General features: G+C 48.8%; 1 protein-coding gene across 1 annotated transcript in view; it reads right to left on the bottom strand.

The window, feature by feature from the left end:
* Positions 1 to 18,566: 18,566 nt before the first annotated feature.
* LOC138257969 (baculoviral IAP repeat-containing protein 5.1-like) overlaps positions 18,567 to 27,071 on the bottom strand; it is a 45,810-nt gene continuing 37,305 nt past the window's right edge. The window contains exon 4 of the mRNA XM_069205910.1: positions 18,567 to 19,173. Coding sequence (XP_069062011.1) covers positions 19,057 to 19,173 — 117 coding nt within the window. The 3' untranslated portion in view covers positions 18,567 to 19,056. The remainder of the gene's footprint in view (positions 19,174 to 27,071) is intronic.

The following is a 27,071-nucleotide window of genomic DNA, read 5'->3' as shown; positions in this document are numbered from 1 at the left end:
AGGATGGCAGAACAAAGAACTTCCTCTCCCTTTGGAAAATGGTGTGAAGGCAGGGGAGGAGTAGCCTCCCCCAGCCTCTGGAAATGCTTTCATGGGCATAGGCTATTGGACAGTAGAAGTTGAGGATTCTGCAAGAACAACAAGGGCTAGAGACTTCCCCCTTGGAGGATGGATCCCCCACACCGTGGAGAGTCGTGCAGAAGTGTTTTCTCGCCGAAAGACCGGCAACAAGCCTTGCTAGCTGCAAGTCGTGCGGTTAGCGTTTTTGGATGCTGCTGTGGCCCAGGAGGGACCAGGATGTCGCCAATTGCGTCTGGGGACAGAGGGGGCATCGATCAAGACAAGGAGCCCTCTCAGAAGCAGGCAGCATCCGCAGAAGTGCCGGAACAGGCACTACAAAGAAGAGTGAAACGGTGCTCACCCGAAGTTGCACAAAGGAGTCCCACATCGCCGGAGACCAACTTAGAAAGTCGTGCAATGCAGGTTAGAGTGCCGTGGACCCAGGCTTGGCTGTGCACAAAGGATTTCCGCCGGAAGTGCACAGAGGCCGGAGTAGCTGCAAAAGTCGTGGTTCCCAGCAATGCAGTCTGGCGTGGGGAGGCAAAGACTTACCTCCACCAAACTTGGACTGAAGAGTCACTGGACTGTGCGAGTCATTTGGACACAGTTGCTGGATTCAAGGGACCTCGCTCGTCGTGCTGAGAGGAGACCCAGGGGGCTGGTGATGCAGTTCTTTGGTGCCTGCGGTAGCAGGGGGAAGATTCCGTCGACCCACGGGAGATTTCTTCTGAGCTTCTAGTGCAGAGAGGAGGCAGACTACCCCCACAGCATGCACCACCAGGAAAACAGTCGAGAAGGCGGCAGGATCAGCGTTACAGAGTTGCAGTAGTCCTCTTTGCTACTTTGTTGCAGTTTTGCAGGCTTCCAGCGCGGTCAGCAGTCGATTCCTTGGCAGAAGGTGAAGAGAGAGATGCAGAGGAACTCTGATGAGCTCTTGCATTCGTTATCTAAGTAAATCCCCAAAGCAGAGACCCTAAATAGCCAGAAAAGAGGGTTTGGCTACTTAGGAGAGAGGATAGGCTAGCAACACCTGAAGGAGCCTATCAGAAGGAGTCTCTGACGTCACCTGCTGGCCCTGGCCACTCAGAGCAGTCCAGTGTGCCAGCAGCACCTCTGTTTCCAAGATGGCAGAGGTCTGGAGCACACTGGAGGAGCTCTGGGCACCTCCCAGGGGAGGTGCAGGTCAGGGGAGTGGTCACTCCCCTTTCCTTTGTCCAGTTTCGCGCCAGAGCAGGGCTAAGGGGTCCCTGAACCGGTGTAGACTGGCTTATGCAGAAATGGGCACCATCTGTGCCCATGAAAGCATTTCCAAAGGCTGGGGGAGGCTACTCCTCCCCTGTCTTAACACCTTTTTCCAAAGGGAGAAGGTGTAACACCCTCTCTCTGAGGAAGTCCTTTGTTCTGCCTTCCTGGGCCAAGCCTGGCTGGACCCCAGGAGGGCAGAAACCTGTCTGAGGGGTTGGCAGCAGCAGCAGCTGTGGTGAAACCCCTGAAAAGGCAGTTTGGCAGTACCCGGGTCTGTGCTAGAGACACGTGGGATCATGGGATTGTGCCAACAATGCCAGGATGGCATAGAGGGGGAAATTCCATGATCATAGACATGTTACATGGCCATATTCGGAGTTACCATTGTGAAGCTACACATAGGTAGTGACCTATGTGTAGTGCACGCGTGTAATGGTGTCCCCGCACTCACAAAGTCCGGGGAATTTGCCCTGAACAATGTGGGGGCACCTTGGCTAGTGCCAGGGTGCCCACACACTAAGTAACTTAGCACCCAACCTTTACCAGGTAAAGGTTAGACATATAGGTGACTTATAAGTTACTTAAGTGCAGTGGTAAATGGCTGTGAAATAACGTGGACGTTATTTCACTCAGGCTGCAGTGGCAGGCCTGTGCAAGAATTGTCAGAGCTCCCTATGGGTGGCAAAAGAAATGCTGCAGCCCATAGGGATCTCCTGGAACCCCAATACCCTGGGTACCTCAGTACCATATACTAGGGAATTATAAGGGTGTTCCAGTATGCCAATGTGAATTGGTGAAATTGGTCACTAGCCTGTTAGTGACAATTTGGAAAGAAATGAGAGAGCATAACCACTGAGGTTCTGAATAGCAGAGCCTCAGTGAGGCAGTTAGTCATAACACAGGTAACACATTCAGGGTACACTTATGAGCACTGGGGCCCTGGCTGGCAGGGTCCCAGTGACACATACAACTAAAACAACATATATAGAGTGAAAATGGGGGTAACATGCCAGGCAAGATGGTACTTTCCTACACAAACCCCCCCCCCCAAAACGAAGGACAATAAGACTAGTCATTACCTGATGGGTCTTCATTGTCTAAGTGGAAATATCTGGAGAGTCCATCTGCATTGGAGTGGGTACTCCCAGGTCTATGTTCCACTGTATAGTCCATCCCCTGAAGGGATATGGACCACCTCAACAATTTAGGGTTTTCACCTTTCATTTGTTTTAGCCAAAGTAGAGGTTGTGGTCTGTCTGAACAATGAAGTGAGTGCCAAACAGGTATGGCCTCAACTTCTTCAGTGCCCAGACCACAGCAAAGGCCTCCCTCTCTATGGCAGACCAACGCTTTTCTCTAGGGGTCAACCTCTTGCTGATAAAAGCAACAGGCTGATCCTGGCCCTCAGAATTAAGTTCTGATAAGAGTGCCCCTACCCCTAATTCAGATGCATCAGTTTGGACAATGAATTTTTTGGAGTAACAGGGGCTTTTCAGGACAGGTGCAGAGCACACGGCCTGCTTCAGCTCCTCAAAAGCTTTCTGACAGTTTGCTGTCCATAATACCTTCTTAGGCATTTTTTTTTTAGATGTGAGGTCATTAGGAGGGGCTGCAATGGAGCCATAGTTCTTTATGAAGCTCCTATAGTACCTAGTGAGGCCTAAAAATTCTCTCACCTGAGTCTGAGTGGTAGGGGGAACCCAATCTATAATAGTTTAGATTTTCCCCTGAAGTGGTGCAATCTGTTCTCCACCTACCAGGTGTCCGAGATAAACCACCTTCCCCTGCCCTATCTGGCACTTTGAAGCCTTGATAGTGAGGCCTACCTTTTGCAGGGCCTCCAAAACTTTCCATAGGTGGATCAGGTGATCATCCCAGCTGGAGCTAAAGACAGCAATATCATCTAGATATGCTGCACTAAAAGCTTCCAACCCTTGCAGGACTGTGTTCACCAACCTCTGAAAAGTGGCAGGTGCATTTTTCAGTCCAAAAGGCATCACTGTGAATTGGCAATGGCCTCCAATGGTTGAAAATGCAGTTTTTGCTTTTGCATCTTCTGATAACTTGATCTGCCAATACCCTGCAGTCAAATCAAAAGTGCTTAGATACTTGGCAGATGCCAGTGTATCTATTAGCTCATCTGCCCTGGGTATAGGGTGAGCATCAGTTTTGGTTACCTGGTTGAGACCTCTGTAGTCTACACAAAACCGCATTTCCTTCTTTCCATCCTTGGAATGAGGTTTTGGTACAAGTACCACAGGAGAGGCCCATGGACTTTCAGAGTGCTCAACCACTCCCAGTTCAAGCATTTTCTTCACCTCTTACTTTATGCAGTATCTGACATGGTCAGGCTGCCTATATGTAGGAAAGTACCATCTTGCCTGGCATGTTACCCCCATTTGTCACTGTATATATGTTGTTTTAGTTGTATGTGTCACTGGGACCCTGGTATCCAGGTCCCCAGTGCTCATAAGTGTGCCTGAATGTGTTACCTGTGTAGTGACTAACTGTCTCACTGAGGCTCTGCTAATCAGAACCTCAGTGGTTATGCTCTCTCATTTCTTTCAAATTGTCACAAACAGGCTAGTGACCAATTTTACCAATTTACATTGGCTTACTGGAACACCCTTATAATTCCCTAGTATATGGTACTGAGGTACCCAGGGTATTGGGGTTCCAGGAGATCCCTATGGGCTGCAGCATTTCTTTTGCCACCCATAGGGAGCTCTGACAATTCTTACACAGGCCTGCCACTGCAGCCTGAGTGAAATAACGTCCACGTTATTTCACAGCCATTTTACACTGCACTTAAGTAACTTATAAGTCACCTATATGTCTAACCTTTACCTGGTAAAGGGTTAGGTGCAAAGTTACTTAGTGTGAGGGCACCCTGGCACTAGCCAAGGTGCCCCCACATTGTTCAGGGCCAATTTCCCGGACTTTGTGAGTGCGGGGACACCATTACACGCGGGCACTACATATAGGTCACTACCTATATGTAGCTTCACAATGGTAACTCCGAATATGGCCATGTAACATGTCTATGATCATGGAATTGCCCCCTCTATGCCATCCTGGCATAGTTGGCACAATCCCATGATCCCAGTGGTCTGTAGCACAGACCCTGGTACTGCCAAACTGCCTTTCCTGGGGTTTCACTGCAGCTGCAGCTGCTGCCAACCCCTCACATGGCAGAACAAAGGACTTCCTCTGAGAGAGGGTGTTACACCCTCTCCCTTTGGAAAATGGTGTGAAGGCAAGGGAGGAGTAGCCTCCCCCAGCCTCTGGAAATGCTTTCTTGGGCACAGATGTGCCCAATTCTGCATAAGCCAGTCTACACCGGTTCAGGGACCCCTTAGCCCTGCTCTGGCGCGAAACTGGACAAAGGAAAGGGGAGTGACCACTCCCCTGACCTGCACCTCCCCTGGGAGGTGTCCAGAGCTCCTCCAGTGTGCTCCAGACCTCTGCCATCTTGGAAACAGAGGTGCTGCTGGCACACTGGACTGCACTGAGTGGCCAGTCCCACCAGGTGACGTCAGAGACTCCTTCTGATAGGCTCCTTCAGGTGTTAGTAGCCTATCCTCTCTCCTAGGTAGCCAAACCCTCTTTTCTGGCTATTTAGGGTCTCTGTCTCTGGGGAAACTTTAGATAACGAATGCAAGAGCTCATCAGAGTTCCTCTGCATCTCTCTCTTCACCTTCTGTCAAGGAATCGACTGCTGACCACGCTGGAAGCCTGCAAAACTGCTACAAAGTAGCTAAGACGACTACTGCAACTCTGTAACGCTGATCCTGCTGCCTTCTCGACTGTTTTCCTGGTGGTGCATGCTGTGGGGGTAGTCTGCCTCCTCTCTGCACTAGAAGCTCTGAAGAAATCTCCCATGGGTCGACGGAATCTTCCCCCTGCAACCGCAGGCACCAAAAAGCTGCATTACCGGTCCCTTGGGTCTCCTCTCAGCACGACGAGCGAGGTCCCTTGAATCCAGCACCTCTGTCCAAGTGACTCCCACAGTCCAGTGACTCATCAGTCCAAGTTTGGTGGAGGTAAGTCCTTGCCTCCCAACGCCAGACTGCATTGCTGGTAACCACATTTTTTGCAGCTACTCCGGCCCCTGTGCACTTCCGGCGGAAATCCTTTGTGCACAGCCAAGCCTGGGTCCACGGCACTCTAACCTGCATTGCACGACTTTCTAAGTTGGTCTCCGGCGACGTGGGACTCCTTTGTGCAACTTCGGGTGAGCACCTTTTCACGCATCCTCGTAGTGCCTGTTTCTGGCACTTCTCCGGGCGCTACCTGCTGCTGAGAGGGCTCCTTGTCTTGCTCGACGTCCCCTCTGTCTCCTGGCGCAATTTGCGACATCCTGGTCCTTCCTGGGCCACAGCAGCATCCAAAAACGCTAACCGCAAGATTTGCAGCTAGCAAGGCTTGTTGGCATTTTTTCGGCGGAAACACACTTCTGCACAACTCTCCACGGCGTGTGGGATCGGTCCTCCAAAGGGGAAGTCTCTAGCCCTTGTCGTTCTTGCAGAAACCTAAGCTTCTTCTGTCCAGTAGAAGCTTCTTTGCACCCACAGCTGGCATTTCCTGGGCATCTGCCCATCTCCGACTTGCTTGTGACTTTTGGACTTGGTCCCCTTGTTCCACAGGTACCCTCGACTGGAAATCCATTGTTGTTGCATTGCTGGTTTGTGTCTTTCCTGCAGAATTCCCCTATCACGACTTCTTTGTCCTTTGGGGAACATTAGTGCACTTTGCACTCACTTTTCAGGGTCTTGGGGTGGGCTATTTTTCTAACCCTCACTATTTTCTAATAGTCCCAGCGACCCTCTACAAGGTCACATAGGTTTGGGGTCCATTCGTGGTTCGCATTCCACTTTTGGAGTATATGGTTTGTGTTGCCCCTATCCCTATGTGTTCCCATTGCATCCTATTGTAACTATACATTGTTTGCACTGTTTTCTAAGACTATACTGCATATTTTTGGTATTGTGTACATATAACTTGTGTATATTTGCTATCCTCATACTGAGGGTACACTCTGAGATACTTTGGCATATTGTCATAAAAATAAAGTACATTTATTTTCAGTATAACTGTGTATTGTGTTTTCTTATGATATTGTGCAAGTGACACTTGTGGTACTGTAGTAGCTTCACACGTCTCCTAGTTCAGCCTAAGCTGCTCTGCTAAGCTACCATTATCTATCAGCCTAAGCTGCTAGACACCCTATACACGAATAAGGGATACCTGGGCCTGGTGCAAGGTGTAAGTACCCCTTGGTACTCACTACAAGCCAGTCCAGCCTCCTACATTGGTTGTGCAGCGGTGGGATAAGTGCTTTGAGACTACTTACCACTCTTGCCATTGTACTTTTCATAAGAGAAAAATATACAAAACAAGTTCAGTGTGTGTACACATAGCTAAAAAGTTTTGCATTTCCTCTTTTCACTGTTTTCTAAAGTGCTGAAAAGTACTTCTAAACTTTCAAAAAGTCTTAAAAGTTTTAAAAGTTTTTTTTTCTGTCTTTCTAAAAAGTTCTGAAAACTTTTTTTCTCTTTTTCTATCACTTTAACTCTCTCTAAAAATGTCTGGCACAGGCCAAAATGTTGATCTGTCCAAACTTGCATATGACCACCTTAGCTGGAAAGGAGCAAGGATTCTCTGTGTATAGAGAGGTTTGAGTGTAGGGAATAATCCTTACTTGGAATTGTTGCTTAATATGCTTAGAGAACAAGATAAGGCCAAAGGGGCCACATCTGTTGAAAAAGCAGCAAATGGTTCCCAATCTGATCCAGGGACTCCCCCAGGTAAAGATTCAGGAAAGAAACTCCCTAGCCTGCCCATTACTAGACAGTCTAGCATAGTTGTTACTGAGGTGGAGTCACATTATACAGATGATGTGCTCTCACATTACACTGTCAGCCAAGCTGTTAGGGTGGCCTCTGTAAGGGACAGGTCTCCTTCTGTTGATTCTCATCATACCTCTGTGTCTAAGAATGTCCCTCCCACCAACCCTGATGACAGAATGTTAGAAAGGGAACTCAACAAGTTGAGAGTGGAACAAACCAGACTGAAGCTTAAAAAGCAACAGCTGGATTTGGATAGACAGTCTTTTGAACTAGAGAAGGAAAGACAGAAGTTGGGTTTTGAAACCCATGGTGGCAGCAGCAGTATTCCCCATAGTCATCCTGCAAAAGAGCATGATTCCAGGAATCTGCACAAGATAGTTCCCCCTTATAAGGAGGGGGATGACATTAACAAGTGGTTTGCTGCACTTGAGAGGGCCTGTGTTGTACTGGATGTCCCTCAAAGGCAGTGGGCTGCTATCCTATGGCTATCATTTAGTGGAAAAGGTAGGGATAGGCTCCTTACTGTGAAAGAAAATGATGCTAATAATTTCCAAGTTCTTAAGAATGCACTCCTGGATGGTTATGGCTTAACCACTGAACAGTACAGGATAAAGTTCAGAGAGACCAAAAAGGAGTCTTCACAAGACTGGGTTGATTTCATTGACCATTCAGTGAAGGCCTTGGAGGGGTGGTTACATGGCAGTAAAGCTACTGATTATGAAAGTTTATGATTATGATTATGTGTTCCCTGTGTGATGCCTAACTGTCTCACTGAGGATCTGCTAACCAGAACCTCAGTGGTTATGCTCTCTCTGCTTTCCAAATTTGTCACTAACAGGCTAGTGACGAAATTGACCAATTGTAGGAGGCTGGACTGGCTTGTAGTGAGTACCAAGGGGTACTTACACCTTGCACCAGGCCCAGGTATCCCTTATTAGTGTATAGGGTGTCTAGCAGCTTAGGCGGATAGATAATGGTAGCTTAGCAGAGCAGTTTAGGCTGAACTAGGAGACGTGTGAAGCTACTACAGTACCACAAGTGTCACTTGCACAATATCATAAGAAAACACAATACACAGTTATACTAAAAATAAAGGTACTTTATTTTTATGACAATATGCCAAAGTATCGCAGAGTGTAACCTAAGAGTGAGGATAACAAATATACACAAGTTATATGTACACAGTACTAAAAATATGCAGTATAGTCTTAGAAAACAGTGCAAACAATGTATAGTTACAATAGGATGCAATGGGGACACATAGGGATAGGGGCAACACAAACCATATACTCCAAAAGTGGAATGCGAACCACGAATGGACCCCAATCCTATGTGACCTTGTAGAGGGTCGCTGGGACTATTAGAAAATAGTGAGAGTTAGAAAAATAGCCCTCCCCAAGACCCTGAAAAGTGAGTGCAAAGTGCACTAAAGTTTCCCAGAAGACAAAGAAGTCGTGATAGAGGAATAATGCAGGAAAGAGACAAACCAACAATGCAACAACGATGGATTTCCAATCTAGGGTACCTGTGGAACAAGGGGACCAAGTCCAAAAGTCACAAGCAAGTCGGAGATGGGCAAATGCCCAGGAAATGCCAGCTGTGGGTGCAAAGGAGCTTCTACTGGACAGAAGAAGCAGAGGTTTCTGCAGGAACGAAAAGGGCTAGAGACTTCCCCTATGGTGGACGGATCCGTCTCACCGTGGAGAGTCGTGCAGAAGTGTTTTCCCGCCGAAAGAACGCCAACAAGCCTTGCTAGCTGCAAATCGTGCAGTTAGCGTTTTTGGATGCTGCTGTGGCCCAGGAGGGACCAGGAGGTCGCGAATTGGACCAGAAGGAAGAGGGGACGTCGAGCAAGACAATGAGCCCTCTCAGCAGCAGGTAGCACCCGGAGAAGTGCCAGAAACAGGCACTACAAGGATGCGTGAAACGGTGCTCACCCGAAGTTACACAAAGGAGTCCCACGTCGCCGGAGACCAACTTAGAAAGTCGTGCAATGCAGGTTAGAGTGCCGTGGACCCAGGCTTGGCTGTGCACAAAGGATTTCTGCCGGAAGTGCACAGGGGCCGGAGAAGTTGCAAAAGTCGCGGTTACCAACAATGCAGTCTGGCGTGGGGAAGCAAGGACTTACCTCCACCAAACTTGGACTGAAGAGTCACTGGACTGTGGGAGTCACTTCGACAGAGTTGCTGGATTCAAGGGACCTCGCTCGTCGTGCTGAGAGGAGATCCAAGGGACCGGTAATGCAGCTTTTTGGTGCCTGCGGTTGCAGGGGGAAGATTCCGTCGACCCACGGGAGATTTCTTCGGAGCTTCTAGTGCAGAGAGGAGGCAGACTACCCCCACAGCATACACCACCAGGAAAACAGTCGAGAAGGCGGCAGGATCAGCGTTACAGAGTTGCAGTAGTCGTCTTTGCTACTATGTTGCAGTTTTGCAGGCTTCCAGCGTGGTCAGCAGTCGATTCCTTGGCAGAAGGTGAAGAGAGAGATGCAGAGGAACTCTGATGAGCTCTTGCATTCGTTATCTAAAGTTTCCCCAGAGACAGAGACCCTAAATAGCCAGAAAAGAGGGTTTGGCTACCTAGGAGAGAGGATAGGCTACTAACACCTGAAGGAGCCTATCAGAAGGAGTCTCTGACATCACCTGGTGGCACTGGCCACTCAGAGCAGTCCAGTGTGCCAGCAGCACCTCTGTTTCCAAGATGGCAGAGGTCTGGAGCACACTGGAGGAGCTCTGGACACCTCCCAGGGGAGGTGCAGGTCAGGGGAGTGGTCACTCCCCTTTCCTTTGTCCAGTTTCGCGCCAGAGCAAGGGCTAAGGGGTCCCTGAACCGGTGTAGACTGGCTTATGCAGAATTGGGCACATCTGTGCCCAAGAAAGCATTTCCAGAGGCTGGGGGAGGCTACTCCTCCCCTGCCTTCACACCATTTTCCAAAGGGAGAGGGTGTAACACCCTCTCTCAGAGGAAGTCCTTTGTTCTGCCATCCTGGGACAAGCCTGGCTTGACCCCGGGGGGGGGGCAGAAACCTGTCTGAGGGGTTGGCAGCAGCAGCAGCAGTGAAACCCCAGGAAAGGCAGTTTGGCAGTACCAGGGTCTGTGCTACAGACCACTGGGATCATGGAATTGTCCCAATAATGCCAGGATGGCATAGAGGGGGCAATTCCATGATCTTAGACATGTTACATGGCCATATTCGGAGTTACCATTGTGAAGCTACATATAGGTAGTGACCTATATGTAGTGCACATGTGTAATGGTGTCCCCGCACTCACAAAGTTCAGGGAATTGGCCCTGAACAATGTGGGGGCACCTTGGCTAGTGCCAGGGTGCCCTCACACTAAGTAACTTTGCACCTAACCTTTACCAGGTAAAGGTTAGACATATAGGTGACTTATAAGTTACTTAAGTGCAGTGTAAAATGGCTGTGAAATAACGTGGACGTTATTTCACTCAGGCTGCAGTGGCAGGCCTGTGTAAGAATTGTCAGAGCTCCCTATGGGTGGCAAAAGAAATGCTGCAGCCCATAGGGATCTCCTGGAACCCCAATACCCTGGGTACCTCAGTACCATATACTAGGGAATTATAAGGGTGTTCCAGAAAGTCAATGTAAATTGGTAAAATTGGTCACTAGCCTGTTAGTGACAATTTGAAAGAAATGAGAGAGCATAACCACTGAGGTTCTGATTAGCAGAGCCTCAGTGAGACAGTTAGTCACTACACAGGTAACACATTCAGGCACACTTATGAGCACTGGGGCCCTGGAGAACAGGGTCCCAGTGACACATACAACTAAAACAACATATATACAGTGAAAAATGGGGGTAACATGCCAGGCAAGATGGTACTTTCCTACAGCCAGGCCTGGCTGGACCCCAGGAGGGCAGAAACCTGTCTGAGGGGTTGGCAGCAGCAGCATCTGCAGTGAAACCCCAGCAAAGGTAGTTTGGCAGTACCCGGGTCTGTGCTAGAGACTCGGGGATCATGGAATTGTCTCCCCAATGCCATCCTGGCATTGGGGTGGCAATTCCATGATCTTACACATGTTAAATGGCCATGTTCGGAGTTACCATTGTGACGCTATACATAGGTAGTGACCTATATATAGTGCACTCGTAAAATGGTGTCCCCGCACTCTCAAAGTCCGGGGAATTTGCCCTGAACGATGTGGGGGCACCTTGGCTAGTGCCAAGGTGCCCACACACTAAGTAACTTGGCACCCAACCTTCACCAAGTGAAGGTTAGACATATAGGTGACTTATAAGTTACTTGAGTGCAGTGGTAGATGGCTGTGAAATAATGCAGACGTTATTTCACTCAGGCTGCAGTGGCAGGCCTGTGTAAGATTTGTCAGAGCTCCCTATGGGTGGCAAAAGAAATGCTGCAGCCCATAGGGATCTCCTGGAACCCCAATACCCTGGGTACCTCAGTACCATATACTAGTAAATTATAAGGGTGTTCCAGTATGGCAATGTGAATTGGTAAAATTGGTCACTAGCCTGTTAGTGACAATTTGTACAGAGAGAGCATAACCACTGAGGTTCTGGTTAGCAGAGCCTCAGTGAGACAGTTTGGCATCACACAGGGAACACATACATATAGGCCACAAACTTATGAGCACTGGGGTCCTGGCTAGCAGGGTCCCAGTGAGACAGTGAAAACACCCTAACATATACTCACAAACAGGACAAAAGTGGGGGTAACAAGGCTAGAAAGAGGCTACTTTCTCACACAACCCCCCACCACCCCCCAAACGAAGGACAATAAGGCTAACCTTGGCCAGTTGAGACTTTATTGTCTAAGTGGTGATAAGTAGAGAGTAGCTCTGCAATAGACTGGTTACTCCCTTTATCATCCACTATATGGTTACTTCCCTGTGGGGATGTAAACCACCCTGTTTGAAGTTTTTTAGCTAAGCAACAATGTGAAGATGTATTTTCAGAGTTTCTATCAGTAAGTTTTAGTTTAGAACAGTGGGAATTGTCCACTGGACCTATTTCTAGTGATGAGAATGCCAAACAGGGATGCTGTCTCAGTAAAGCCATAGCTGGGCAAAAACTTTGTCCATATGGCTGGAAGAGAAAAAGGGATGCTGTTTCTCTTGAGTTGGAGCAGGGCAGGGATGCTGTCCTATGAGCTCCACACTAGGGCAGGGCTGCTGTCCTAAGTGTTGTGAGGCAGTGCAGGGTTTCTGCACTAAAGTTTCTATGGGAGGGTTGGAGGGATGCTCCATGTTAACTAAAATGGTGCTCTTTTTGTCACCAATGTTAGTTATCCCACAGAGAGGTACTTCCACCTCAGGGAGTCCAGCTATGCCAGCTGATTATTGTGAGAAGGTAGCCTCTTTCTAGCCTTGTTACCCCCACTTTTGGCCTGTTTGTGAGTGTATGTCAGGGTGTTTGTCACTGTTTTCACTGTCTCACTGGGATCCTGATAGCCAGGCCTCAGTGCTCATAGTGAAAACACTATGTTTTCAGTATGGTTGTTATGTGTCACTGGGATCCTGCTGGTCAGGACCCCAGTGCTCATAGGTTTGTGGCCTATATGTATGTGTCACTGGGACCCTGTCACACAGGGCCCCAGTGCTCATAGGTGTGCATGTATATGTTCCCTGTGTGGTGCCTAACTGTCTCACTGAGGCTCTGCTAACCAGAACCTCAGTGGTTATGCTCTCTCATTACTTTCAAATTGTCACTAACAGGCTAGTGACCAATTTTACCAATTTACATTGGCTTACTGGAACACCCTTATAATTCCCTAGTATATGGTACTGAGGTACCCAGGGTATTGGGGTTCCAGGAGATCCCTATGGGCTGCAGCATTTCTTTTGCCACCCATAGGGAGCTCTGACAATTCTTACACAGGCCTGCCACTGCAGCCTGAGTGAAATAACGTCCACGTTATTTCACAGCCATTTTTACACTGCACTTAAGTAACTTATAAGTCACCTATATGTCTAACCTTTACCTGGTAAAGGTTAGGTGCAAAGTTACTTAGTGTGAGGGCACCCTGGCACTAGCCAAGGTGCCCCCACATTGTTCAGAGCCAATTCCCTGAACTTTGTGAGTGCGGGGACACCATTACACGCGTGCACTACATATAGGTCACTACCTATATGTAGCTTCACAATGGTAACTCCGAATATGGCCATGTAACATGTCTATGATCATGGAATTGCCCCCTCTATGCCATCCTGGCATAGTTGGCACAATCCCATGATCCCAGTGGTCTGTAGCACAGACCCTGGTACTGCCAAACTGCCCTTCCTGGGGTTTCACTGCAGCTGCTGCTGCTGCTGCTGCCAACCCCTCAGACAGGCAGCTGCCCTCCTGGGGTCCAGCCAGGCCTGGCCCAGGATGGCAGAACAAAGAACTTCCTCTGAGAGAGGGTGTGACACCCTCTCCCTTTGGAAAATGGTGTGAAGGCAGGGGAGGAGTAGCCTCCCCCAGCCTCTGGAAATGCTTTGTTGGGCACAGAGGTGCCCAATTCTGCATAAGCCAGTCTACACCGGTTCAGGGACCCCTTAGCCCCTGCTCTGGCGCGAAACTGGACAAAGGAAAGGGGAGTGACCACTCCCCTGACCTGCACCTCCCCTGGGAGGTGTCCAGAGCTCCTCCAGTGTGCTCCAGACCTCTGCCATCTTGGAAACAGAGGTGCTGCTGGCACACTGGACTGCTCTGAGTGGCCAGTGCCACCAGGTGACGTCAGAGACTCCTGCTGATAGGCTCCTTCAGGTGTTAGTAGCCTTTCCTCTCTCCTAGGTAGCCAAACCCTCTTTTCTGGCTATTTAGGGTCTCTGTCTCTGGGGAAACTTTAGATAACGAATGCATGAGCTCAGCCGAGTTCCTCTGCATCTCTCTCTTCACCTTCTGATAAGGAAACGACCGCTGACCGCGCTGGAAGCCTGCAAACCTGCAACATAGTAGCAAAGACGACTACTGCAACTCTGTAACGCTGATCCTGCCGCCTTCTCGACTGTTTTCCTGCTTGTGCATGCTGTGGGGGTAGCCTGCCTCCTCTCTGCACCAGAAGCTCCGAAGAAATCTCCCGTGGGTCGACGGAATCTTCCCCCTGCAACCGCAGGCACCAAAAAGCTGCATTACCGGTCCCTTGGGTCTCCTCTCAGCACGACGAGCGAGGTCCCTCGAATCCAGCGACTCTGTCCAAGTGACCCCCACAGTCCAGTGACTCTTCAGTCCAAGTTTGGTGGAGGTAAGTCCTTGCCTCACCTCGCTGGGCTGCATTGCTGGGAACCGCGACTTTGCAGCTACTCCGGCCCCTGTGCACTTCCGGCGGAAATCCTTTGTGCACAGCCAAGCCTGGGTCCACGGCACTCTAACCTGCATTGCACGACTTTCTAAGTTGGTCTCCGGCGACGTGGGACTCCTTTGTGCAACTTCGGCGAGCACCGTTTCACGCATCCTCGTAGTGCCTGTTTCTGGCACTTCTCCGGGAGTTACCTGCTTCAGTTAGGGCTCTTTGTCTTGTTCGACGTCCCCTCTCTCTTCAGGTCCAATTTGACACCTCCTGGTCTCTCCTGGGCCCCAGCAGCGTCCAAAAACGCTAAACGCACGATTTGCGTGTAGCAAGGCTTGTTGGCGTCCTTCCGGCGGGAAAACACTTCTGCACAACTCTCCAAGGCGAGTGGGATCCGTCCACCAAAGTGGAAGTCTCTAGCCCTTTTCGTTCCTGCAGAAACCTTGGCTTCTTCTGTCCAGTCGAAGCTTCTTTGCACCCGCAGCTGGCATTTCCTGGGCATCTGCCCATCTCCGACTTGCTTGTGACTTTTGGACTTGGTCCCCTTGTTCCACAGGTACCCTAGATTGGAAATCCACAGTTGTTGCATTGCTGGTTTGTGTCTTTCCTGCATTATTCCTCTAACACGACTATTTTGTCCTTAGGGGAACTTTAGTGCACTTTGCACTCACTTTTCAGGGTCTTGGGGAGGGTTATTTTTCTAACTCTCACTATTTTCTAATAGTCCCAGCGACCCTCTACAAGGTCACATAGGTTTGGGGTTCATTCGTGGTTCGCATTCCACTTCTGGAGTATATGGTTTGTGTTGCCCCTATCCCTATGTTTCCCCATTGCATCCTATTGTAACTATACATTGTTTGCACTGTTTTCTAAGACTATACTGCATATTTTTGCTATTGTGTATATATATCTTGTGTATATTTCCTATCCTCTCACTGAGGGTACACTCTAAGATACTTTGGCATATTGTCATAAAAATAAAGTACCTTTATTTTTAGTATAACTGGGTATTGTGTTTTCTTATGATATTGTGCATATGACACTAAGTGGTACTGTAGTAGCTTCACACGTCTCCTAGTTCAGCCTAAGCTGCTCTGCTAAGCTACCATTATCTATCAGCCTAAGCTGCTAGACACCCTATACACTAATAAGGGATAACTGGGCCTGGTGCAAGGTGCAAGTACCCCTTGGTACTCACTACAAGCCAGTCCAGCCTCCTACAATTATTCCTTTGGAACAGGTGCCACCCCACGAGAGGTTTCTCCCACCACAGGAATGGTATCCTGAATGGCAGGGTGGTTAGGGGACACTGTGATACCCTTTTTACCTGTTGTTGGAGAGGGATCCTGAGTTTTCAGGCCTTCTTCTCTCCTTTTTCATTTCAGTAGAAATGAGAGGGAACAATTCCTCAGGCATACCCAGCATGGCTGCATGGGTATAAAACTCTACCTCAGTCCAACCTGAGGTCTCTAAATCATTACCTAAGAGACAGTCTACAGGTAAGCTAGTCCTTAGAAGATCTGTGAACTCAGAGTCACAAAAGAGGGTCCCACGACGTTGGAGGCCAACTCAGCGGGTTGAGCACTGCAGGACGGAGTGCTGGGGACCCAGGCTAGGGGGTGCATGAAGGAAATCCTGGAAGAGTGCACAGGAGCCACAGCAGCTGCAAATACGCAGTACACATGTTTGCAGTCTAGCGCGGGGAGGCAAGGACTTACCTCCACCAAACTTAGACTGAAGGATCACTGGATTGTGGGAGTCACTTGGATAGAGTTCCTGTGTTCCAGGGACGATGCTCGTCAGTAAGAGAGGAGACCCAGAGGACCGGTGATGCAGTCTTTTGGTGCATGCGTTAGCAGGGGGAAGATTCTGTCGACCCATTGGAGATTTCTTCTTGGCTTCTGGTGCAGGGTGAAGGCAGGCGACCTCCAGAGCATGCACCACCAGGAAACAGTCAAGAAAGCCGTCAGGATGAGGCGCTACAATGTTGCTGGTAGTCGTCTTGCTACTTTGTTGTGGTTTTTCAGGCGTCCTGGAGCAGTCAGCGGTCGATCTTTGGTAGAAGTCGAAGAGGGAGATGCAGAGGAACTCTGGTGAGGTCTTGCATTCGTTATCTGAAGAATTCCCCAAAGCAGAGACCCTAAATAGCCAGAAAAGGAGGTTTGGCTACCAAGAAAGGAGGATTGGCTACCAAGAAAGGTAAGAGCCTATCAGAGGGGGTCTCTGACGTCACCTGCTGGCACTGGCCACTCAGAGCAGTCAAGTGTGCCCCCAACACCTCTGATTCCAAGATGGCAGAGGTCTGGAGCACACTGGAGGAGCTCTGGGCACCTCCCAGGGGAGGTGCAGGTCAGGGGAGTGGTCACTCCCCTTTCCTTTGTCCAGTTTCGCGCCAGAGCAGGGCTGGGGGATCCCTGAACCAGTGTAGACTGGCTTATGCAGAGATGGGCACCATCTGTGCCCATCAAAGCATTTCCAGAGGCTGAGAGAGGCTACTCCTCCCCAACCCTTCACACCTATTTCCAAAGGGAGAGGGTGTCACACCCTCTCTCAGAGGAAATCCTTTGTTCTGCCTTCCTGGGCCAGGGCTGCCTGGACCCCAGGACGGCAGAAACCTGTCTGAGGGGTTGGCAGCAGCTGCAGTGAAACCCTGCAAAGGCAGTTTGGCAGTACCCCGGGTTCTGTGCTAGAGATCCGGGGGATCATGGAACTGTCCCCCCAATAACAGAATGGTATTGGGGTGACAATTCCATGATCTTAGACATGTTACATGAGATGAGAGTATGTAGTTCTCTGGGAACTATGAATATCTATATATGTGTACAGGTGTTCTAAGGTTGATCCGGACACTTGGGTTGGGAAATGGTTTCATTGGTTTTTGATGACATTTAAAAAATAAAAAAAAAGTACTATACGTTTAGAGTTGTGACTTAGTATGAATGATGTATGCTAGTGTGTAGGAGTTTTAAGGGACATTTGTTTGGTATATCTGTGGGAATATGTATGTTTGGCATCATACATGTAATATGTTGCATCTTCCCCAGACCCAGTAGCATGCAGAAGAACACACCACAAACTGACCTCGGAATGAGCATTTTTAGTCTTCAGCGTACAACATGTAACTAACTCACAATATCCCATAACTGTTAGGACCATGCCCTGACACCCATATTGATGACATAGTTTCCTTTATGTGACTGCTCCTAACTGCGGGGTTCTAGCACGCAGTGGCGGCCAGCATAAATTAGAAGTGGGAGGGTGGGAGGAGGGAGTGCAGCTGGAGCATAGGGGAGGTAAGTGCAGGGAGAGCCCGAGGGGTTAATAAAAAAAAAAAAAACACACAAAAAAAAAAAAATAACACTTTCCTGGTGCTGCCGGTCGCCTCACGGTCATCTGCTTCTTGGTCCAAGCATCAAACACTCCCCGTGCAATCACTGCGCTGCTCTCATGCTGTTACCGAGCATGAGAGCCGTGGGGGGATTGGCATGAGAGGGTTTGTTTGCCGCTCGCTCAGGCCCAGTGAGCCTGTGTTGTTTCTCCAACTCGGCTGTCAAATACAGCTGAGCTGGAGAAACCTAACTGTGCATGTCTGTTATCCGGCTGGCGCAGTCAAGGGCACACTGCCCTCCCCTCCCGTGGCTCGCCCCCCCCCCCCCCCTGCACAGGCTGGCACAGCAGCAGCAGAAAAATAAGACAATAGTGAAACATCCTTTTATTTTTGTGCTGCAGTCGCTGCGCCAGCGGGCGGCACTCCTACGCCACTGCAGAGGAGCCACAGCTGCCGCAGTACCTACAGGTCTGACACCACAGACTCTGCATTACCAGCTGGATTCAGAGACCCAAGGAGGTGCTGAGCGCCCACCAGCGGCCCTGAGAGTCACTGCCAATGGGCTTCACAGCTCAGCTGTAAATAGTTCAGATAATATCCAAGTCCCGCTCGTTTCAGAGCCACGCAGAATTAATCTTATAAGGGAGGGGGTGAAACTGGAGCTCATGTGACCCCCCCACCTTTATAAGCTGAAGGACTGGGGAGAGTTGGGGGCCTCAACCACCTGGATTTTTCATAAGTTTCGGGTCTGGATCTTCGTACATGACGTTTAGTAGCACAATCGGAGAAAAGCAAACACGTTTTGAATCAAAACGTTTATTGAAAGAAAACTCACAATAAAAACATGATTATCAACTGGTGAATGACAGATCCACAATGTACAAGAAGCATAAACCTGCCTGCCCTACCTCCTTTGTACTCCAGAGGGCAGCATTATACAAGGGTCAGCGGTGTCAGATTTCACCAATTCTATTATTTGGCAAAAGATGACTATTGACAGTGCAGGGACAGGACATGTCTCCTACAGTGCTGCTACACGTATGTGATGCACAGGCAGGTGTGTGACCTGCACCAGCCTCAAGGACCAGCTGCACTGTAACCTGGGCTAGGAAACCCCAGCGAACATTATACATTGTATACATCCTGTCTACAGTGCAAGGTCACATCAAGCGAAGCGTTCATGGTCCTTGATGCTGCGAGGTGTGGGGTGGAGAGCCTTCCTCTGCAGAGGTCTGTGTTCTAGGGGCATCCTCTGAGCTCATGTGGACGATGTGGACCACGTGTACCCCTCTGCGGCCCGACAAGCTCCTGGCTGCTTCTCTAGGGCTCCAAGTCCACCACGCAGCCGTGCTCCGCATCGAAGTACTTCTGGAGACGCTTGGTGGTGCTGGCCAACTCCTCTTGGAAGTGAACAATCTTTTCCTTGGTTTTTTTATGCTGAAATTGCAAACATTTGTAAAGTTCAGTAAACTTAAGTACAGTTTATAAAAACACCCACAGATGATCACAGTAGCATCCATTGTCATTGTTTCTTACCCAACACACCTAGACCCAGCTCAGTGAGGTGGTCTCCCCCGAGGTGGTTGACCTGCAGGACTCCCTCACGTGCCAAGCCACCCCAGACATTTCACACCACAACAGCAAAAACCCACAGTGGAACCAGCCAGCTACAGCCCACCACACCACACCACACGGCGCACACATGCCAGGGCCCTGGAACCAAGTCACATTTATTTATTTATTTAATGCGTTTTTATATAGCGCAGACTTTACCCGAAGGTGTCAGAGCACTTCACAATAGGCCAAGTAAAGATACAAGAGGAGAAGAATTAAAAGTGAGCCTGTTACAAAAACAAACGTTATATTACATGAGGCAATAGTGATAATTGTGCAAGTATCAAGAGCAAAAAAAAAAAAAATACACGAGGTAGCAAACGATACGTTACGAAAGGAAAAAGTGACGTGTGCAGGTTACAAGAGCACATAAAGTACGAGTAGAGGTAAAAAAAAATTGCAATAAATGGTAGACACTCAAAACACTCAAACAATAGTTACGTTACATGAGGCAGTGGTGGCCGTTGTGCATGTATCAAAAGTAAACAAGATATAAGAGGTAGTAAATGATACGTTGTAAAAGGAAAGGTGTCGTGTGCATGTTACAGAAGAGTACAAAAAACAGGTAAAGGTATAATACTGCACTAAATGGCAGACACTCAAAACACAAAAACACCCTGAGAAGGCACTTCTATAGGCATGGAGAACAGAATTTCCTATAATGGAAGGACTTCCTTCAGAAAACAGAGGGCTTGAATTAAATTTGGAAGTGTCTTTGAAGGAGGAGAGCTTTGAGGTCAGTTTTGAAGGCCTGGGAAGAGGTGGTGGTCCGAAGCTGAGGCGGAAGTGAGTTCCAGATTCTCACCGCGTTGCCTGAAAAGGATTGGGCCATCGATCTTTCCTTCTTGAAAATTAGAGGTTCAAGCAATAATTTTTCTGCATTACGTGATGGTCTGGAGCCCCCAGAGAGTTTCAGTTTATTCACCAGGTAGCGAGGGGAGGAGGAGTGCAAGGCTTTGTGGGTGATACATGCAGTTTTGTAGATAGATCTTGCCTCTATGGGAAGCCAACGGAGGGTGGATAAAATGGGTGTGATGTGGTCGCTTCTTTTGGCCCCATATATGAAACGAGCTGCTGAATGGAGAATAGACTTCAGGGGGGAAAGGTGGGATTTGGGAAGGCCAGTAAGAAGAGAGTTGCAGTAGTCCAATCTGGAGAGAACCAGCGATTGGACCAGGGTTTTAAGGTCGTGCTCCGGGAAGAAGCGACGAATCCCCCAAAGAAGGCGCAGTTGGTGTCAAACTTTGCAATGGAGTCGATGTGGGAGAGTAGATTGAGTTTTTTGTCGAGAATGACACCAAGGGATTTTGCGCTCTCGACAATGATGGGTTTATTGTTCATTAGATTGATCTGATCCATCCATGATTGCACTGGGGGATGAGAAAGTGAGGAGGAGAGGAGGAGGAATTCTGTTTTGGAGGGATTCAGGATCAGTTGATGAGTTAACATCCAGTTTTGAATGGAGTCGAGAGTAGAGCTAAGGAAGGAGAGATCGTGAGAGGAGGCCACCTTAAGGTAGATCTGAGTGTCATCCGCATAAAGATGATAGTGGATCCCGGATTTACTCAGGAGATTTCCCAACGGTTCTAAATAGAGATTGAACAGTGTGGGTGCAAGTATGGAGCCTTGAGGAACATCCTGACTGACCGCTAAAGGAGCTGAAAGACTGTTCGCCATTTTGATCATTTGGGATCTATCAGAGAGGAAGGAGGCAAACCATTTGAGCACAGTGCCCTCCATGCCCATTCTCTGTTGAAGAGTGTTAAGGAGAGTGTTGTGATTGACAGTGTCAAAGGCTGCAGAAAGGTCAAGAAGAATTAGAAGACAAGACTCCCCTGAATCGAGTATCCGCAGCGCGTCATCAATCACTAGCAGCAGGGCTGTTTCAGTGCTGCAGTTTTGAATGAAGCCGGACTGGAAATTGTCAAGAAGATCATTTTCCTTGATATGGCGAGAGAGTTGTTTCGCTACACATTTTTCTGTGATTTTCGCAAGAAAGGGTAGGTTAGTGATGGGACGGTAGTTGTTGAGGTCGTTTGCATCAGCGGTGGGTTTTTTAAGCAGAGGGGTGACCTGCCCAGTTTTGAAGGAAACAGGAAGGGAGCCTTGACTGAGGGAGAGGTTGACCAGAGTGGTCCAATAGGAAAGAGAGTTAGTATAGAAGTCAATGGCAATGGCACTAGGGATGGGGTCAAGAGAATGGTTAGAGGGCTTTGTATCGAGGATGCATTTAAGGAGAGCATCGTCAGAGATGGGGTCAAAGTTTTGCCAAATGGTTAAGGATTTGCGCTCCTCTGTAGGGGTAGGATGAATGACCTGATCTACAAGTGATTTTACTTTTTCGTAAAGAGTACAGCGAATTCCGCTGCTTTCTTTTTGGAATCTTCCAATTTGGAGGTTGGGGGAGAGCTGTTTGGGTTCTTGATGAGGTCGAATAGTTTTTTGGGTCTATTTTTGGCTGAGTCAAGGAGGGATTTGTAGTGCGACGCTTTTCCAAGGAAGATGAGCTTGTGGTACTTGGATCTTGCTGAACGAAGCGTGGCCAAATTTTCAGTGGAGGGCGCTTGTCTCCATTGTTTCTCAAGGGCTCTTAGGAACTTCCTTTCTTCATAGAGGGATTTGTTGAACCACAGTGCTGAGGGAGTGGGCCTTTTCTTTTTGCTTTGGAGAGGAGCGACATTATTGATTTCGACTGCAAGGACTGTGAGGCATTGGGAGGTGAGTTCGTTAACATCTAGGTCCGGGTCTAGCCTTGGAAGTGATAGCAAAGCAGAATCACAGAGGGTACTGAGGTCAATATTTTTAGTGTCACGGAACCAGGAGGTAGCCCTCTTAGGCTGGCCAAGAGTTATAGAGTGTGATAGGTGAAGAGAGAATGGGATGAGGAGGTGGTCCGACCAGTCTACATGAATAGGGGTAGCGATAGTCAGCAAGCCTGCTTTAGAAATAACAAGGTCCAGGATTGAGCCTTTAGAGTGTGTTGTTTCTGTGCAGTGTTGGATAAGATCGTTTGCAGAGAGGAAGGTGGCCAGCAAATTCGCATAGATGTCTTGAGGCGAGCCCCAGTGGACATTGAAGTCACCCACGAAGATCTGATTGTCACTTTGCGTATATTGGTCGCTGATGCAGTCCGTGAGTTCCTCCATAAACGAAGGGCTGCTACCAGGCGGGTGGTAAATAGCATGGAATCTGAGAGGTGAGCGGTGGTGCAATTGAAGCTCAAGAGATAGGCATTCAAAAGTGTGGAAGGAGCTGTTAGGAAGAGCCTTGAGTTGAAGGGAGTTTCTAAAGATGACTGCAACACCTTCCCCAACTTTGTCAATTCTGTCATTTCTAAGTATAGAATAGCCTGTGGGTACAAGGAGATCAAACAGAGTGAGAGGTATCGTTGAACCAGGTCTCTGTGAGGAAGAGCATGTCAATATTGTGCAAGTTGATGGTATCGGAGATTTCAAGTTTGTGTTTGGTATCGGAGATTTCAAGTTTGTGTTTTATTGCAGATCTGCAGTTGTGGAGCAAACAGCGCAGCTCTGACGCAACTGTTTTGGTGACAGGGGGACTTGGGCTATGAGGGGTGATAGGGATATTGTACTTATATGAGGGCGCTTGGGATTTAGGTGGGCGAGTGGTTCTGACAGAGGAGATGGTCGGAATAGAGTAGATAACAGGTTTACTGGGAAGTGGAAGTGAAGGAAGGGTGGCATTCAAGTGCTTGTGTGGATTTGCAGACGACAGGCTATGCTTAGCTATAATGGGATGTGGGGGTGAGGTGCATCTCGTGGAAGGGTGAGTGTTTGCCAAAGAAATTGAGGTGTGTGGAAAAGTCGAGATCTTGGAGCTTAAAACTAAAATGGTTGCTTCAAGTTGGGAGATGGTGGCGATTAGAGAGCCTACCTTATTTTCCAGAGAGAGTAAGGAAGAGCACGGCATGTTGGGTGGCTCGATGGAAACAGGAGGGGGTGCACTAGGCAGTGTACGGCAGGGAGAGGTGGGGGAACGGGAGGGGAGTAGGGGTATAGGGTTCAGAGGTGGGGAAAGGTTTTGGATGAGAGCAGGAGTTGGTGCGCCAGGGGTGAGAGGAGAGTTGTTGTTACAAGAAGGATAGGAATTAAGGGCAGAATTAGGGGGCGATAGAAGAGGAGTGGGGCGGTGGGGCAGTAGGAGAGGGGAGGAGTGTGAGGAGTCATAGGGATTAGGGAGGTTTGGAAGGAAGGGAGGGGAGGGGGTTGGATAGGTCCTGGTAGCTAAGTGAGGTGGCTGTGAGGGAGCGGGTATCAGGCAGAGTGGGGGGGATTGGGCGAAAGTGAAGTTGAAGAAAGGAGGTGATTCTGCTCGGTCCGAGGGAGGGAAGGGGTTACCAGGGGAGGAAATGGGGTAGCACAGCATTGCTGGAGGAGAGTGGGGAGGGAGAGAGATGGGATGTATTTGTGGGGAAATCGGGGTACATAGTGAGGGGAGGAGTGGGCGGAAAAGCAGAGAGGAGGAGGGAACAAGGGGAACGTAGGGAATATAGACAAGGGGAGAGGGCTAGAAGAGAGGTGGTCTAAGGAGGGGGGTGGCCGGAAGGGATAGGGGGGAGGAGATGAGAATGGAGTGCCGGGACGGTGCAGAATGGACGAGGAGCGTGTTAGCTAGAGGTAAGACTGAAGCGAAGAGGGGAGAGGTAAACTGTGAGGGGGGAAGAATGGGAGGGGAGGTCCGAGGGGAGAGAAGAGGGTCGACCTGTGCCTCCCCAGGGTGCAACCTGTTGGAGAGTGGGGGGGTCAAGGGAGGAGAAGGTCGAGTAGAAGCAGTGACTTCTCAACCCTTCAGGGTATGCCTGGTTGGCTCCGATGATACATCTGACATCGCTGGGGCCTTTTCACCTAATGTGGGCTCAACTGTGCTTGGCGCCATGAGAGATGGGACCCCTAGACGAGCTCAACCATTGCAAAGGGAGCACTTTGGATAATCTCCCCGCTATGACTCATACATAAACATACCCAGGGGTCACTCAGATTGCCACTTCTTTTGCGTGCCCTTGGCATAGTCTACACAAGTGACAATCCATCCCTAGAATGGTCGCCATGTTTCAGTAGGATCCTTGGCAGCTCTGGGTCCTGGGGCTTCATCAGGAGTCCTGGTGCACCCCTAAATCTAGCCCATTTCCTGTCCTAGCCCTGCAGGTCTGGTAAATACAGATACATGCAAGACAACACGAGGCGTACTCAGCCCAAAGGCACAACAGAGAGTCCCTGGAGTAATAAAGTTATGTAAATAAATACTGGGCCAGACATATCACAGGACATGAAGGAAGCACTGCATTCAGGACGCTTCACAATGTCGTGTGGCACAGGGAGGACGTGGGCATCATCCGCCCTACGGGTCACACGCGAGGTGCAGACAACGCATGTAACATGTGAAATCCCCAGCACTGTGGACTGGAGACACTCAGGGCACAGTGTGAGGTTCTGAAAAGAAATGCTCAGTCTCTAACTCTAGTTGTTATTTTATTGAGCTTCATAGGAACAATAAGTAGTGGCGCCCCCTAAAGTCACACGCACGGGAGACGGAGAGCAGAGAAGCAGAGAAGCAGAGGACTGAAGAGCTAACAGGGGAATACAGAGCGTCTTCCGACAGCCACTCCTGCTGCAGGCACTATTGTGTGTGCTGCAGTATTCAAAGACGCCCCATCTGGGATCAACCTACTGTTACCAGCACTGCTCCAGCCACCACAAGTGTGTGCTGCAGTATTTAAGGATGCCACATCTGGGATCAACCTACTGTTACCATCACTGCTCCAGCTGCAGTCACAAGTGTGCTGCAGTATTTAAAGATGCTACATCTGGGATCAACCTACTGTTACCAGCACTGCTCCAGCCACCACATGTGTGTGCTGCAGAATTTAAGGATGCCACATCTGGGATCAACCTACTGTTATCATCACTGCTCCAGAGCAGCCACCACATGTGTGTGCTGCAGTATTCAAAGACGCCACATCTGGGATCAACCTACTGTTACCATCACTGCTCCAGCTGCAGTCACAAGTGTGCTGGAGTATTTAAAGATGCCACATCTGGGATCAACCTACTGTTACCAGCACTGCTCCAGAGTAGTCACCACATGTGTGTGCTGCAGTATTTAAAGACGCCATATCTGGGATCAACCTACTGTTACCAGCACTGCTCCAGAGCAGTCACCACATGTGTGTGCTGCAGTATTTAAAGATGCCACATCTGGGATTAACCTACTGTTACCATCACTGCTCCAGAGCAGCCACCACATGTGTGTGCTGCAGTATTTAAAGATGCCACATCTGGGATCAACCTACTGTTACCATCACTGCTCCAGCTGCAGTCACAAGTGTGCTGCAGTATTTAAAGATGCCACATCTGGGATTAACCTACTGTTACCATCACTGCTCCAGAGCAGCCACCACATGTGTGTGCTGCAGTATTCAAAGACGCCACATCTGGGATCAACCTACTGTTACCATCACTGCTCCAGCTGCAGTCACAAGTGTGCTGCAGTATTTAAAGATGCCACATCTGGGATCAACCTACTGTTACCAGCACTGCTCCAGAGCAGTCACCACATGTGTGTGCTGCAGTATTTAAAGACGCCCCATCTGGGATCAACCTACTGTTACCAGCACTGCTCCAGAGCAGCCACCACACGTGTGCTGCAGTATTTAAAGACGCCACATCTGGGATCAACCTACTGTTACCATCACTGCTCCAGCTGCAGTCACATGTGTTACTTTTCCTACTAGAGGCTCAGCTAGGTACAATAACTTCTTAAAAAGTAATGTTCCTAAATATTAATTCCACTCCTACTGCACCATTAAATTGGATTGTTAATAAACATTACAGATAGTGTTTAAGTTATTCTTCTACCAGGCCCCACACCAGAGATAACATAGCCCAGTTATGATTTATTCTGAACTTTAGTTTTTCTCATAAGATAGCTATAGCCCTTGTTAGAGATTAATAGCTTTAGGGGAGAGTCACTCTAGCTATGGGCCAACACTAAATCCACCACCTTACCTTGTGGGCTTCCAGGCCCACTGAGGGGTGAAATGTAATATTTAAAAGCAATGGTATTTGCTATCAAAAAGGGTTATTTGGACAGATGTGTGAATGTTTAAAAGCTGGAGGAGTCACGCTACACTTGTGGCAAAGTGAAGTTGTTTGTGTATCACTATTTTCATTTTCTACCCAGTTAGGAAGCCAACATACAAATTCCATAGTAGATCGGGTTGCTTGATAATAAATGGCTATAAAACTAAGGGCCTGATTCCAACTTTGGAGGACGGTGTTAAACCGTCCCAAAAGTGACGGATATACCACCTACCGTATTACGAGTTCCATAGGATATAATGGACTCGTAATACGGTAGGTGGTATATCCGCCACTTTTGGGCCGGTTTAACACCGTCCTCCAAAGTTGGAATCAGGCCCTAAGTCTCCCACAGTAGGAATAAATATCTGTTGTTCAGCGCCAAGATACCCTTCTGGGGGAATATGCGCTTTACAAATACACGTTATATTATTTTATAAGACCTTCAGTCGCGGACTCTGGATACTGTGAATAAAAATGAAGACCGAGGTTAGGAATAAATACATTCCAAGTAATTTGTAACTGAAATCTACAGGGTCATTTCTGTGGCCAATTCTCTGCTCCAGCGGCAGAGCTCTCAGGTGTGCGAGGTGTATAGAGCGACTAATAGAGCCCAAGATTCAC

Source organism: Pleurodeles waltl, chromosome 2_1 (genome assembly GCF_031143425.1).
Source record: "Pleurodeles waltl isolate 20211129_DDA chromosome 2_1, aPleWal1.hap1.20221129, whole genome shotgun sequence".
Classification (NCBI taxonomy): Eukaryota; Metazoa; Chordata; class Amphibia; order Caudata; family Salamandridae; genus Pleurodeles; species Pleurodeles waltl.
Note: the sequence above shows the minus strand (reverse complement) of the source record. Positions and strands in the feature narration are given on the sequence as shown.